Source organism: Saccopteryx bilineata, chromosome 3, assembly GCF_036850765.1.
Source record: "Saccopteryx bilineata isolate mSacBil1 chromosome 3, mSacBil1_pri_phased_curated, whole genome shotgun sequence".
Taxonomy (NCBI): Eukaryota; Metazoa; Chordata; class Mammalia; order Chiroptera; family Emballonuridae; genus Saccopteryx; species Saccopteryx bilineata.
In genome coordinates, this window is record NC_089492.1 from 58712184 (window position 1) to 58727778 (window position 15595).

At 37.9% G+C, this 15595-nt stretch overlaps 1 protein-coding gene across 2 annotated transcripts in view; it reads right to left on the minus strand.

Moving 5' to 3' along the window:
- The window catches only part of CA8 (carbonic anhydrase 8), a 118363-nt gene that overhangs the window by 78805 nt on the left and 23963 nt on the right, over positions 1 to 15595 (minus strand). For both annotated transcript variants that reach the window (XM_066266183.1, XM_066266184.1), the window contains exon 3: positions 13036 to 13160. In XM_066266183.1, the coding sequence (XP_066122280.1) occupies positions 13036 to 13160 (125 nt within the window). The remainder of the gene's footprint in view (positions 1 to 13035; positions 13161 to 15595) is intronic.

Consider the following 15595-nt stretch of genomic DNA (forward strand, 5'->3'; position numbering starts at 1 on the left):
TGGCCCAGCTCTAATCTTCATTCCTTTCACGATTTTCTCTGAGCCTGGCAGAAATTCCATGATGTATGTTCCCTATTATATTTCACCCTTTACAGCTTTTTTCACATAAAATAGCTTTTTTAAATATATCTGTCACCCTGTTGGGAATGTCGATTTCCTCACTTTCAGTATTTCTCATTTATTGCCATATATCTGCACCAACCAATAGCAGCAAATACACAGAAGCTGCTTCCTAAGTGTATTTTGAATTGTTTTACATGGACATTTCACCATTCAGCTGCTATCTTTTCCTATGTTTCTATCTTAATTCCATCTTTGCTGGACAAAAGAACCATTAAAAACAAATACTAGGTTTGTATGATTTATTTTCTATATTTTATATTTCTCTTAGAGTTTGCCTTTAAACACAGACATGTAACAAATGTTTGTTAACTGGACCACTTTGCCATCTTGCCTTCTTAACAGACTCAAAATTCAATAGTATCTTTTTTTTTAATTTTTTAAAATTTATTAATTTTAATTCAGTGACATTGATAAATCAGGGTACATATGTTCAGAGAAAACATCTCCAGATAATTTTGACATTTGATTATGTTGCATATTCCTCACCCAAAGTCAAATTGTATTCCGTCACCTTCTATCTGGTTTTCTTTGTGTCCCTACCCACCCCCCACCCCCCACCCCCTCTCTCTCCTTCCTCCCCTCCTACCCGTTACCATCGCATTCTTGTCCATGTCTCTGAGTCTCATTTTTATGTCCCACCTATGTATGGATTCATATAGTTCTTAGTTTTTTCTGATTTACTTATTTCACTCAGCATAATGTTATCAAGGTCCATCCATGTTATTGTAAATGATCCGATGTCATCATTTCTTATGGCTGAGTAGTATTCCATATATGTACCAAAGCTTTTTAATCCACTTGTCCACTGATGGATACTTGGGCAAAAGAAATGAATAGACACTTCTCCAAAGAGGACATACAGATGGCCAATAGGCATATGAAAAAATGCTCAACATCACTAATCATTAGAGAAATGCAAATTAAAACCACAATGAGATATCACTTCACACCAGTCAGAATGGCGCTCATCAACAAAACAACACAGAATAAGTGCTGGTGAGGATGTGGAGAAAAGGGAACCCTCTTGCACTGCTGGTGGGAATGCAGACTAGTGCAGCCACTGTGGAAAAGAGTCTGGAGATTCCTCAAAAAATTAAAAATCGAACGACCTTTTGACCCAGCTATCCCACTTTTAGGAATATATCCTAAGAACACCATAGAACTGTTCCGAAAGGAGAAACGCACCCCCATGTTTATGGCAGCATTGTTCACAATAGCGAAGATCTGGAAACAGCTCAATAGTATTTTTATGTTTACTTGTTTCTGGGGAAAATGGCATGCAGAGGAGAAGGAGCTAAATTGGAAGCAGGAGCCCACTGGAGCTCAGCTGAGGAAAAGGAAGCCCAATTCCTGGTGGCGTGGACTTTCTTCCACTATGACCCAAGCCACTGATCAACACAGTCAAGCCCTTTAATATAGCCAAGCTCTAGATCAGCCAGAAACCAGCAAGATTAAGAACAGAGTTAAAGCATGTCAGGGCTGATAAGTTCATTAGAAACAATGCCTGCTGATAAAAATCTGTAATATTTGTTCTCCATAACAAGGTGGATAAGTAACATTTGTTTTTAAATATTATTGCAAAATATTTCCAGTACCATACAACACAAATTTGAAATAAGATTGATGATTTAAGCCCTGAATTCGGGTCACAATTTTTAAAAAATGAAACATCCATTAATCACCCTTACTTGTGTCTCGGTTTAAACAATGATTGGTCCAAGCTGTGATGGTAAATTGGCCATAAACCCAACCAAGTAAATTATGAAGAAAAAATAATTAAATTCTACCCATACTTCAAAATCCTCGCTCACTCTACCCCCAAACATTTTTTAAAATGTAGGGAACTGTATGGCTATGCTAGGTAACATGGAAAAAGCAAAAAAAGGCATGGTCCCAGATGCTTAAAATCAGGGGTCCCCAAACTTTTTACACAGGGGGCCAGTTCATTGTCCCTCAGACCGTTGGAGGGCCAGACTATAAAAAAAACTATGAAAAAAATAAATAAATAAATAAATAAACTATGAACAAATCCCTATGCACACTGCACATATCTTATTTTAAAGTAAAAAAGCAAAACGGGAACAAATACAATATTTAAAATAAAGAACAAATAAATATAAATCAACAAACTGACTAGTATTTCTTTTTTTTTTATTGTATTTATTTTTAATGGGGTGACATCAGTAAATCAAGATACATATATTCAAAGATAATATGTCCAGGTTATCTTAAAGTTCAATTATGTTGCATACCCATCACCCAAAGTCAGATTGTCCTGTCACCCTCTATCTAGTTCTCTTTGTGCCCCTCCCCCTCCCCCTTCCCTCTCCCTCTCCCCCCTCCCCCCGTAACCACCACACTCTTATCAATGTCTCTTGGTCTCACTTTTATGTCCCATCTACGTATGGAAAAATGCAGTTCCTGGTTTTTTCTGATTTACTTATTTCACTCCGTATAATGTTGTCAAGATCCCACCATTTTGATATAAATGATCCGATGTCATCATTTCTTATGGCTGAGTAGTATTCCATAGTGTATATGTGCCACATCTTCTTTATCCAGTCATCTATTGATGGGCTTTTTGGTTGTTTCCATGTCCTGGCCACTGTGAACAATGCTGCAATGAACATGGGGCTGCATGTGTCTTTACAAGTCAATGTTTCTGAGTTTTGGGGGTATATACCCAGTAGAGGGATTGCTGGGTCATAAGGTAGTTCTATTTTCAGTTTTTTGAGGAACCACCATACTTTCTTCCATAATGGTTGTACTACTTTACATTCCCACCAACAGTGTATGAGGGTTCCTTTTTCTCCACAGCCTCTCCAACATTTGCTATTACCTGTCTTGTTAATAATAGCTAGTCTAACAGGTGTGAGGTGGTATCTCATTGCAGTTTTGATTTGCATTTCTCTAATAACTAAAGAAGATGAGCATCTTTTCATATATCTGTTGGCCATTTGTACTTCTTCCTGGGAGAAGTGTCTGTTCATATCCTCTTCCCATTTTTTTATTGGATTGTTTGTTTGTTTGTCATTGAGTTTTATGAGTTCTTTGTATATTTTGGATATTAGGCCCTTATCTGAGCAGGTGTTTAAAAATATCATTTCCCAATTAGTTGGCTGTCTGTTTATCTTGTTATCAATTTCTCTTCCTGAACAAAAACTTCTTATGACTAGTATTTCAATGGGAACTATGGGCCTGCTTTTAGCTAATGAGATGGTCAATTTGCTCCTCTCACTGACCACCAATGAAAAAGGTGCCCCTTCCGGAAGTGCAGCAGGGGCCGGATAATTGCCCCGTGGACCATAATTTGGGGACCCCTGGTAAAAATGAACAAACCTGCAATCAAAGGAAATGGGACTTTCTTTACTGATTCCCAGATGTGGCTGGTCACTTGCTAGTGTCTAGTGTCATAGAATTTTAAAGTGGGAGAATTTGGAAGAGTTGGTCTTATTAGCCAGCAGGAAATGCCTCTTCCCTATTCTTCATCCCTATAAAGAGAGATTTTCCCTAAACAAGGCTGACCTTCCACTCCATTCCTTCAACTCATCCTATTTATTTTTTCCTCTTGAAATCTGAGCTACATTTACAAAGCAGACTAATAAACCTTTCCTATGACCTAGTGGGCAGACCCCTTCTATCCTCTCATATTAAGCTATTTCTCCAACGTAGTTCTATTCATAATGCAGTAGAGGTGGTATTTTGTTATTCATCTGATGACCCTAATAATGCCTTATTCCCTAATTTGTTCAGAACTCTAAGAAGACGGGGTCTCTTTACGGGAGCTCCACAGAGAACTTAACAATTTATAGAAATCACCAAGGAATATTCAGGAAAACACATTAACTCTGAAACCAAATAAACTGGTTCCACTGAATAAACTCTCTCATTCAGAGATCTAAGTTATTTATTAAGCTGGGTTCAGAGAATGTACTTGCCTTAGGGTCCCCGAGTAAAAGCATTAAGTGATGAAAAAAGGCCCATCTTTCATTTGTCAGGTGTTACAAGCAGAAATGCTTTCTTTCTGTACTTAATGTGTATATTCAACATATTAAAATCTGCATTTCTTTTGCCTACTAATTTCACAGCTTCTAAAAAAAAATAGCTATCTTGTCCTAAATTACAACATTTACATCCAATACAGTTAATTATACCTTTAAACTGCTTTTAGGAAGCACTTTAAGTGAATATCAGATTATGTTCAATAACAATATTTCCTGCCACTCAATGAGATATTCGATGTATGGTGCCTCCAATACATCATTAATTTTTACAGCCTCTCCCTAAGTCTCCTAAGGGTAGGTACGGTTGTACTATCTTTTGTTCCAGTGAAGGAACTGAGGTTAAACAGCTACACAGAAGTCCGATAGCAAACATCACAGTGGACCAGACTCAAAGTGTAGCTCTCCCTGACCGGTCATTTACATCACCAGCACAGGCTGCCCCCTAGGAACTTGGACATAGGAAAGTCCGTTTCCCTAGGATTCGTGGTATGATGTTCTAAGATTCCACAGAGAGTTTTTGTTGTGTGTACCCCTAAGAAAATAAAAGGAAAAATGTATGCAAGCATAGCAAAGCAGTAACCAGGGCATAATTATCTTACTGACATCACTGTGCCATTTTAAGCTACTATTCACAGACACCCACCAAAATAAATAAATAAATAAATATAGTTTTTATACTGATTAAGGTCTTTTGGAGTTAAAAATTTTTTAATATCTTATCATTCAATCAGAAGTTTTATCATTCAGTTACCCAACTATCTTACACAGAAAATATTTGATTTTTTGCTACAGAATAAGCTAATATAAATTCTACTGCACATGCCCACATAAGAATCATAAAAAGATGCATCAGAGAAAATGACCAGAAAACATCGTACTGACTAGACTTATAGAAAATTATACCCAACTAAAGTAGAGAGTAGGGATTTCAAAGAATAAAAAAAGACTTCAGCTTGACCAGGCGGTGGTGCAGTGGATAGAGCATCAGCCTGGGACACTGAGGACCCAGGTTCGAAATCCCGATATAACCTGCTTGAGTGTGGGATCATCTGGCTTGAGCACAGGCTCACCAGCTTGAGTGTGGGACCACCAGCTTAAGCATGGAATCATAGACATGACCCCATGGTCGCTGGCTTGAGCAAGGGGTCACTGGCTCAGCTGGAGTGCACCTGGTCAAGGAACATATGAGAAAGTAATCCATGAACAGTTAAGGTGCTGCAACTATGAGTTGATGCTTTTCATCTCCCTTCCTGTCTGTCTATCTGTCTGTCTGTCTCTCTCTCTAGGAAAAAATAAACACTTCAAACTTTCTTCTCCATCCTAGTCTCTGCATTTTTAATTTGCAATAATAAAAAAGCTTGTGGTTTCCCCCTCAGAATATTTCACTGGACTTTTGTCATCACTACTACAATCGCTCCTTTGTTTTCCTCCATCTCTTCCTAATAATGCAAAATACACACTGAAGGGCTTACTCTTTGTCAACTTCTGACCTAGCTTCGAGTCCTTTACATAGGTAGGAACATCAAGGCTGGAAGAGGTTTACTGGCTTGTCCAAGGTTGCAGAGTTAGATTTAAATCCTGGTTTTTCTGACTTCCAAGCCTAAATTCTTACCAAGGCCATCATTCTGAGCCCCTCCCGTTTGACTGCACTGGTAATCAGGGCAGCAGCTCTGGTGCCATGTTCTCTTGCAGGTTTCCAGAACTGAGACCACTCTTAACTTTCCCCACTACCATCAGACCTTTTCTACCATGTGTCTCATCGATTCAAATTTTGTAAAGTTATGGTAGTTAATCTAGCCTACAACTATTTACAACAAGGTTATACCTAGCACAGAGCCTTTCACATACTAGTTGATAAATATTTGTTTGGCTGACAATAATTTACATCTCAAATAACTTATTTGCTTTCTAATAAGTGTCTTCAAAAAACATCTTCCTCTAACTAGTTTCTAATGGCTGGACTTTGTATACTACACTGTGAGAGGAGAGGGGATGAGGCCCTTTAAATAACAGCAGATACATTCAATTATATCTTCTAAGCACTCATTGGGTTAAGAGAAAGTGGGAGGAGACAAATTATGTGCACTGCATTTGAACTCCTCCAATGTAATGAACACCCAGGAGCTGTCTATTGTACTTGCTGCTGTGTCCCTATCACTTAGCCCAGGCCCTGAACAGTAGGTTACCAAGAAATACCTGTTGATCAGATGGATGGGCAGATGGATGAACAGACGCATGGATGCACGGACAGATGGATGGATGGAAGGATGGATGGATGAATGAATACACAATGGATAAATTAATGGAAATTAGTTATTTTAAAGTTGGCTATTGGTTACAGACCATATATTTAAATAAGAGCTTTTTTTTTTTATCTGAAGGCACATTGAGATGTATTTTACTGTAAAACTTAGATCTGTTAGAACCCAATGTAATATTTTTTACTTGCAGTAACTATAACTACCTATAAATGAATTATACATCATATTCATTTATAGGAACTAATTTGTCATTTTCTACAAATTTGTCTTACAACATAAATTCAGCTACAATATAAATGCTTCTATCAAATTTACTTTGCTAAGAAACCTTTTACACAACTTCAAACAATGACAAAGAATAATCTAAAAGAAATGCAGATATAAAATCAAAGGTAGGTGCAAAGTGACGACTCAAAGGTCAAGTTGACCGTATACACTTCTTTTCCTAAGTGTGAGCGGCAGACTGCCACATCACGTGGTACAGCTAAAAGAACATTTCTGTTTGCTCAACATTATAATTTATTTTCCATTCAGCAAACTGTGAGGTTTCTGCACTAGATGCATTTTAATAAATGAAGAAAATTAACATGCTAAATCAAAGCAGGAACTGTGATTTTTATGGAGTAAAAATACAAGTGTTCATCACAACTCCGGAAACATAAAATTTGTTTTTATTTTTTTTACTGAGATGTGAGAGGGAGTTTCGCAATTATGACCACTGCTGAACCACAGCACCAGGCTCTAATTCCTGCATCTGTTTATCCATGAAATTCGGTCTGCTAGCCCTGTGGAAGATTCCAAAATAGCAAGTAATAAAAATCATAATCGTCATTATATTTAGAGACAAGATGTTCCTTTTTTCTGGTCAAAATAATAAAACTCCCCAGAGTCGATGAACATTCAAATTTCAAATTGTTTTCTTCAGTATCAGTCTTAACTCCTCTTCGTGGCAACCTCAACCCACAGTATTCACAATCGTTGCCAATAAAAGTTCAAGTTAGAGTGGATCTTCCTAGTAAAAATCAGCTTTGGAAGGTGAGAGAAAGCACTCCTTGGAGCAGAAGTCAGTTCACAGAGTTGACATGCCCCCCCCCATTTTCTTAGGTGTGCGACTCAGTCACCTTCCTCTCTGACCTCAGATGAGCACTCAGCAAAGTGGGTGAGACTAGGTGATCCATTAAACCCATCCCAGTTCTTGAGGGGCTGCAAGGGTTCCACCTTCTCAATACCAGACTTCTATACCTTCACAAAGCCACTCTGCTTTTGTCTCCACAACCTGGAAAGCCAAGGCATGATGCACAGCCTCACCGCAATGGTCCTATGCAAGGCTAAGTACACTGGCCCCTGAATGGGGGTGCTGCAAACATAAAGCTTCTCACAGGGATGAAGACTGTTGTGCTGTCTACTTCCATCTAAGCCGTTACAGAAAAGACCAAACATTATGGTTTCCTCTAAGCTGCCTTGTGACTATTAACCATTTGTAGCCACAGGTGTCTCCTATGTTACCAGACCAGGTGATCCTAAGGTTTTTTTAAAAAATAAAAATTTTAATTATATAACTTAGATGTCTAATCACCCCATGTTTCATCTCACTAAAATCATCCTCATACATTTACTGGCAAAGTCAATGGAAGTCTGTACTTTGGAGGAGATTCACAAACATGAAGCTCTGTTTGAGATATCCATGGAAGTGGAACAGCTTGAAAGGAGCACCACTTCACTATCAAACAAGCAAACTCCCTGATTTCTTCTCTGAGCAGTAAAATACATGTGAATGCACAAATGACTTGGGAGGCAGCAACCCAAAACGCCAGGTTATTTTCACTAAAATAACACTTAAATGGTAGACACTATATTTGCCTGAAAAGAAAAGGAAAAATATAAGATATCTGTAGACTGGGAACACAGAGACAGGGCTGTAATATTCAGGACTACTGGCACTATATTAGGAGACGTATTCTTTATAACGTTTGTTGGCCTATTTTGCAACCAAGACCTGGACAATTCACAATTCAAGAATCCTGCTCTCCACAATGAAACTCACTTTTTCCTCTCTATTTCCTGCTGCACTCAACTTTCCATAAACAGCTGGTATGTGACTGGCTCAATTATCACAGCACTTTCAGAGAACACAAAGCAATAGCTGTTCTTTCAATATAATATAAATTAAGATAAGTGTTTGACCTACAATATGCTGTACCTCTTTCTTGGTAACGTACTCTAAAATAATAAAACTTTTATTAGGTCCAAAGGGCAAGAAAGTCAGACCCACCATACATGATCTCCTGCTGTTCTGTGGGATCAGTGCCCATCCTGACAAAACTATCATTCATCTGTAGTGAAATGAGACAAACAGAAATAATGCAGAATATTTTTTAAAAGCTAAAGGTAATTCATAGGTCCATGTTTATTATTCTCAGACTACAACCTTCCTACATTTAGTATTAAATTAACGATCCTCTCTTTATAGAGTGAAGGGGAGAGTGGAGAGTAATGTTTTTATTTAGAAAAATAACACTTGGCCATGCTATTGATCTCCCAATCTTATAATTTTTTTTTCACTGATCTGAGCCTGGGTAAAAAGAGTGAAGGAAATTCAAAACTACAGATTGGTAGTTACAAAACAGTCACAGGGATGCAAAGTACAGCATAGGGAATATCGTCAATAATAGTGTAATAACTATGTATGGTGCCAGGCGGGTACAAGACTTATAGGGAATGGGATCACTTTGCAAGTTATATAAATGTCTAACCACTATATGTACACCTGGAACTAATATAAAATAATATTGAATGTCAACTGTAATTGAAAAATAAAAATAAAAACATTTATTGATCCAGCATAATATTTAAATGCCTGGGAAGTACTCTCCCACAGAAATATGAAAGTCACTGTTCATGTACAAAGATTAATCATAATTTAGCAAGAGTTGCACAGACCACAGAGATACGCTACCTCAAAGTAGCAGAGAACATGAGAGTCTCCAAAGACAAATGATGAAAACAACACATATAACCTGAAAGTTGAATGTGAATCTAACTACCCAGAAGTTCTTCCTTCAGTTAAATTTGTAACAAAAGTCAATATAAATGGACTAATTCTAGCGGTACAGTGGATGCACAGAGCACACCAGTGTTAGCAGAAGAGCTAAGATCCTATTCATACAGCATGGACAGCTGGACTTCAAGAGCAAAGACATATAATGACGTCAAAGAAAATATGAAGCTTCCACAGCCTCCAGGACAAACAAAGAAATTAATTTGATAGGATCTCAAACTTGTCTTAAATCAACAACCTTCTTTCTACTCATGTGGCTGTCCTGGTATTTAAGACAATGCAAAATATCCACAACATTAAGTAAAATTATGTTTTCAGATAACAAGAAGAAAAATGAAGCACAATTTTTTTTTTCTCGTTAAGACACCACCATTAAGCATAAACCAGGAGTACTGATAATAGAGTCAGGTTTACAAGACGAAAGAATGGTGAGAAATGTATGTTTCTAAAAACTAAAAATCTTAAGGAGAAAAAACAAAAATGGCATGCTTTATCCATCTTGCTTCAGAGCTTGAGTTTAATTGTTTAAAGTCACAAACTGTGTTACTTTTTGAAGCCATGTGGGTGCTGGATTCTGGTAGTATCCAAATATATCAGGATTGTTTTTACATCTGTATTTATCATTTTTAAAAACCAAAAAGGGAGGTTGGTGAATTTCTGTTAAAAGCCATTCCTCTGTTACATATAACAGACATAGTACATGTTTACAGTGTTTAATAAACAATCCATTTAAGTTTAAGTAAAATCAACAAAAAGGAAATATATGTTGATATGTCATTTAGGATTAAAGTTAGTCCTAAAATGTAAATGAAATATGTAAAATGTCCTAGAAATTCTTTTTAATCATGTACCTAAAAGGGTCCTTGGTCCCCACACACAGCTGTTCTGTTGGCTACACCTTTGTGTTCAATGTAGCCCCTGATGGCAGTTCAGGACCAGGACATAAGTGGCAAGTTATCTACCTCTCACCACATTAGCCATCTCATTCCCTCTTGGACTATTCTATGGAGTCTCTCTCTCCTCTCCTTCAGCACATCTGTGAGCCCTCTCCTCCTTTAACCCCAGCTCAGTACTCACAGCCTCCATTAAAACAAAACAAAACAAACAAAAATCCCACCTGGCTTAGAGCTATCCCCTTCCAATTTTGCACACCACGGCATTTACACACTCAATCGGACCTAGCGCTAAACAAACATCAGATGACTGAGACCAGTATTTTCTCTTAGATTGGATCAGGAATAATCTGGGATAACAAAGAATATAAATATTATTCATAACCTATCTTGGAAAAATTACAGTCAGTAATTCCATGATGCTAAATATAAATATTTCTGCAGAAACAAAGCCTCACTACCAGAACTTAATTTTCACTCCAAACAAACCATTACCTGTGGTTAATGGATCGAAGCAGCTACACCACCACCAAGAAGCAGAACCAGTCTGAACACTTGGTCCGGAAACTCTAACTGCCGAGCAAAGAGGAGACACTACTGACTCACCTCATCTAATTAAACTTTCCCAAGACCATAAACAGAGTGTGTCACCAGCAAAGCCACTGAATTCCCATGCAGAAGTTGGTGCCTATCCAATCATTCTCCTCTCTCCCTCAAGTTTTCATTATTAGAGTATGTCTTTGAGGACATGTGGAGACTAAATGATAACATGGTTTTTCAATCAAAGAAAAGGGTGGGGCTGAGCCCTGGAGTCCAGGGCTTTTTCTACCCAGCACTTCTCCCAGAACTACCCAGTGGGTTTCATTGTTTTAGAATGCTGTGTCCTCTTTCTTCTTTGGTGCATTTTGGTGTGAGGACACAGCAGTAGCCAAAGGTGACACAGAGACAGGGCAGAACTGTTTCAAGGCCATGAAAGAAGTGAGAAGATGTCTGTAGGCTTTGAGAAAAAAGCCCATAAAAAGGTGACACTTGAAGATCCAATCTTCTCCATCAGGGCCTTCAAGAAGCTGTTATTGTCCTCACTATCACAAGTGTATAAATATCACATATTCTCTTCAACATACTACAATTGTTTCTTCCCTTCCATCCTCAAGACATTGAATATCTCTCTTTCGGATTTGAGTCTTTTTTAATGAAAGGAATATCTTGAGTTTCTAAAGGGAGGTTTTTAAAATTATAACTAAAGTAATGTTGAGAAATACTTCCTCTAACTTAATTCTTTGAGGTGCATATTCTTCTATATAAATTATACAGTAGTGATTTCTAGCCATTGAGGCAGAACTGGACGTGTGTCTGACCATGAGCAGTGCTGTACCAACTCAAGTATATGTTCAGTTAGGAACAACAGAGAAGGAAGCCTGGCATTCCAGCACCCCCCAAAACGCACTGTTACCCACCACTAAAGGGCTACATCTTGGACAGAACTGCAGGTCTTTATGAAAGAAATAGAAACAAGGCCAGAACCAACAGAGACATCTCCTCCATTTCACGAGTGTAGACTGTCTCTGGTGTTCCTAGCTCTAGACCAAAGGATGCGAGTCAAAAGGGGGATATTTTTTCTACAGGAGCTGTCTTCACTCAGGCTGTGTAACGAAGTACCACAGACTGGAGGCTTAAACAACAGACTTTTCTTTCTCAGTTATGAAGGCTGGGAAGTCCAAGATCAATGTGCCAGCAGATCTGGTGTCTGGTGAGGACCCACTTTCTGGCTTGTAGATGGCTGTCCTCTCATCCTGTCCCTACAACTCAGAGAGTAGAGAAGCAAGCTCTCGGGACTCTTACAAAGGCACTAATTCCATTCATGAAGGCTCCACCATCATGTCCTCATTTAACCCTAATCACCTCCCAAAGGCCCTACCTCCTAATAGCATAACGTTGGGGTGAGGTAAGTTTCAACATATAAATTTGGGAGGGACATAAACATTCAGTCCATACAGAGCCCACAGTCAGTAAGTTGGGCACTGGAGACACTAAGGGTTACAATCCATGAGGTCAGTGCCACAGTAGCAATCTACCAAGTACACTGGGAGCAGAGAACAGGGAAAAATTAATTCTGCTTAGGGAAGAAAGTCAAGTCCCAAAGAAAAACTAATACTTCAACTAGATATTGAAAAAACAGCAGGGATTGACTAAAAAGATAATGAGAAAAGGAAATCTTCAAACAAACAAAAAAATGACTTTCTAAAAATCTCTCTAATTGCTTGGGGTGACTAGAACCACCCTACCAATTTTAATCAGCGCTAAACTAGACTTTTAATTATTGCTTAGGCTTCTCCAAAAGTTATTTGTTTTCAGCTTATCATTGATTCAGAGCATCTACAAAAGTGACCTACTAAATTTGCAGAGGCAGCAAAGCTTTTACAACAGTAATCATAATAGAATAAAACTTAATAGCTCTACTTAATAAAGGACTGTTATGGCCAATAGCCCAAGTGTATTTTTCAAGCCCAATAAAGTGCCTGTGAGCTTCACCTGCTACCCCAAGTTTACATTTTATTGCACACTTTTTAATTTTAATGTAAATTGGTAAAAATTCAAAAGCTATGTGTCTACTTTTAAACTAAACCATTTGCAGGAAATCACTGAATACTTTCCATGAACAATAAGAGTTTTACAAGATGACATGTTATTCTTACCTCCATGGGAAAAGCTTTGAAGTTAACTGTGTGCTCAGAACCACGCTGGTTTTCTCTTCCCCAATGAAACCTAACTTCGTACAGTTCAAATTCATGCCCTTGAGGCAATGGACCTCCTGACAGAACTGGAAAAAGAAACAAACCCTATTTAATTACATCTCAAACATCACAGTAATAGTAACATTGGGGACATGTTCTGCCACAAAACTCTCATGAGCTCTACAGATGAGCTGTTTTCAACCATTTTATCTCATGGCACATGTAAATTAATTACTAAATTTTTGTGGCACACCAAAAAATGTATTATATTTTTTCTTGATATGACAAAAAAATAGGCATAATTTTGATTCATTCACACCTAATGGCTATTGTTGTGTTGACTATTGTCTTTTTTTTTACTTGACAATCTAAGGAAAAAGATGGCAATGCCCCTAACTAAATTAGTCAGATATTGCAATGTTTTAAAATTTCTTGCAGTACAACCATTGAAAATCACTGCTATAGATTAAATTCACATAGCCAAAATAAGAAATACTTCACAACTGTGAGATGAACTTACATTATATGGTTCTGGCTGAAATTCTTACAATGGCGATTCAGATACTGCGGTTCAAAAACTCTGAAATACTTGGTAATGATACGTATATGATTTCATTTTAACTTTGCTAACTTTAGACAAAGAAAGCAAATGCAGTAGCTATACTCCCTAAGATATAAATTTAGCACTGATCATGTGATAAATAAGTGGTTTGAGTCTCAGACTGACCAAAAATTTGTTATAAATATCAATAAATTAAACCTTGTTTACAGATCATCCATTTGTAGCAGGAGATTTTCAATTTAGAGAATAGGTGTAAGCTAATAAAATTATCTATGAAAAGAATTCTTATTAAGCCAATCTTATTTTCAACAATGAAATTAACTTAAAAAACAATTGACCATTCAGTGTCAACATATAATGCATACCAAACAATATTGTGATAAAATATTACCAATACTTAAAATATGAACATTAGTTCATTAAGGCCCTGTCTCTATTTCTCATTTCTGGATATAACCCAGGACTTTGTTTTAAATAAGGGCACTCTAAAAGATAATGAAAAATAAATTTGTACACAAACCTGTCTTGAAGGGATAAAATACTTTCTTTAGTTAAACACTCCCTGATTAACCTATGGAAACACTTGAAATAAAGTGTATTACAAATGGCCAATTTCAATACAAATAAAGGTGGTTTGCACTTTTCTTGTAAAAACTGTTCATTCCTAAATGGTATTAGCTAAGAATTATAGGTCATCTCTCAATCAAGGAGCTGATGAAATTCACCCCGTTCCCCCAGAAGTGGTCTGTCTCAGATTAGCGTTGACACTTGGGAGTGTACTCTGGACAAAGTGAGTGTCCGAACTGCTCTCCTCAGGGACAGCTTAGTTGTCATCCTTACTCTAAAACCCAAAGGAGAATAAAGCAAATTGCAGTTCAAAAATTGCGGTGAAACAATATTTACTTATTTGGCTGGTTCTTCTTGTGCCAAAGATCATTTAAAGCTGCTTATATGTCAAAGTACATATAATACATCCAGAAAGCATAAATTTAAAAGAAGAGCAAAGGTTAAATAAAGACAGAGGCAGAAGACGGATGAAAGAATGAGGCTATCACACAAATGAATGTCACAAAGACCTTGTTAAAAGTGTCTGACAAATTTGCTTCTAAGCTTTCTACTAGCTAAAAGAAGAAAAAGAGCTGCAGCAGAAAACAGCAATTTTAATGTCCTGAGTGCATAAACCTCACATCCAAGTGTGGGAGCAGGTGAAATGCATGTCTTTAAATAGTCTCTTACACAGTTTTAGTGCTCTTCCTCATACCTGATCTTACTTAGGTCTCACAAGTCTGAGGAGCCAGTGTTATCATCCCCGTGGGCAGGACAGAAAATTATGGCTGAAAGGGACTAGGTGTGACCTGCCCCAGTCACCCAGCTAGCAAACTCCAGGAGCCCGGAACTCAAATCTTCTGACCCATATCCCAGGATGAGACAGGAATAGGGAAAACCAAATTACAGTATCTGCAAGCATGAACTGAAAAACAAGTTCTCCAGACTCCTGAACTGCAGTCCTATTTCTCAGGACAATCAAAAAAAGAAAAGTGAACACACAGATCACAGAGGGTCACAGATGTCTAGAACTGAAATGAGGGCTAAGTACCTTCAATAACCTTCCAAGCTGTGGACGAAAAACAGTATGAACAGAACATTTCAACCAGAGTGCCAGTTTCTGAATAATCTTAAAACTCACTCCTCTTTTCCCATGGCTGCCCAAACTTGGTCTAAAGAAAAACCAAGAAAGAGGCCCGGAGTCTACCCAGAGCGTACCCCACCACCCAAAACAAAAAGAGGGCAAGGCTTGGAATTCTGTTGCCATCCCCAGCCTCACTGTACGCACTGGAGAACACGCCCCTACCCGTGGGCAAGCACACCTGCACCATGGCTTTGCAGGGCTGGGCCTGTAACACTCGACTTTTAAAAGAAAGTCAACAACTGTCTTGAGAAAGGCTTAGCTCCACATTG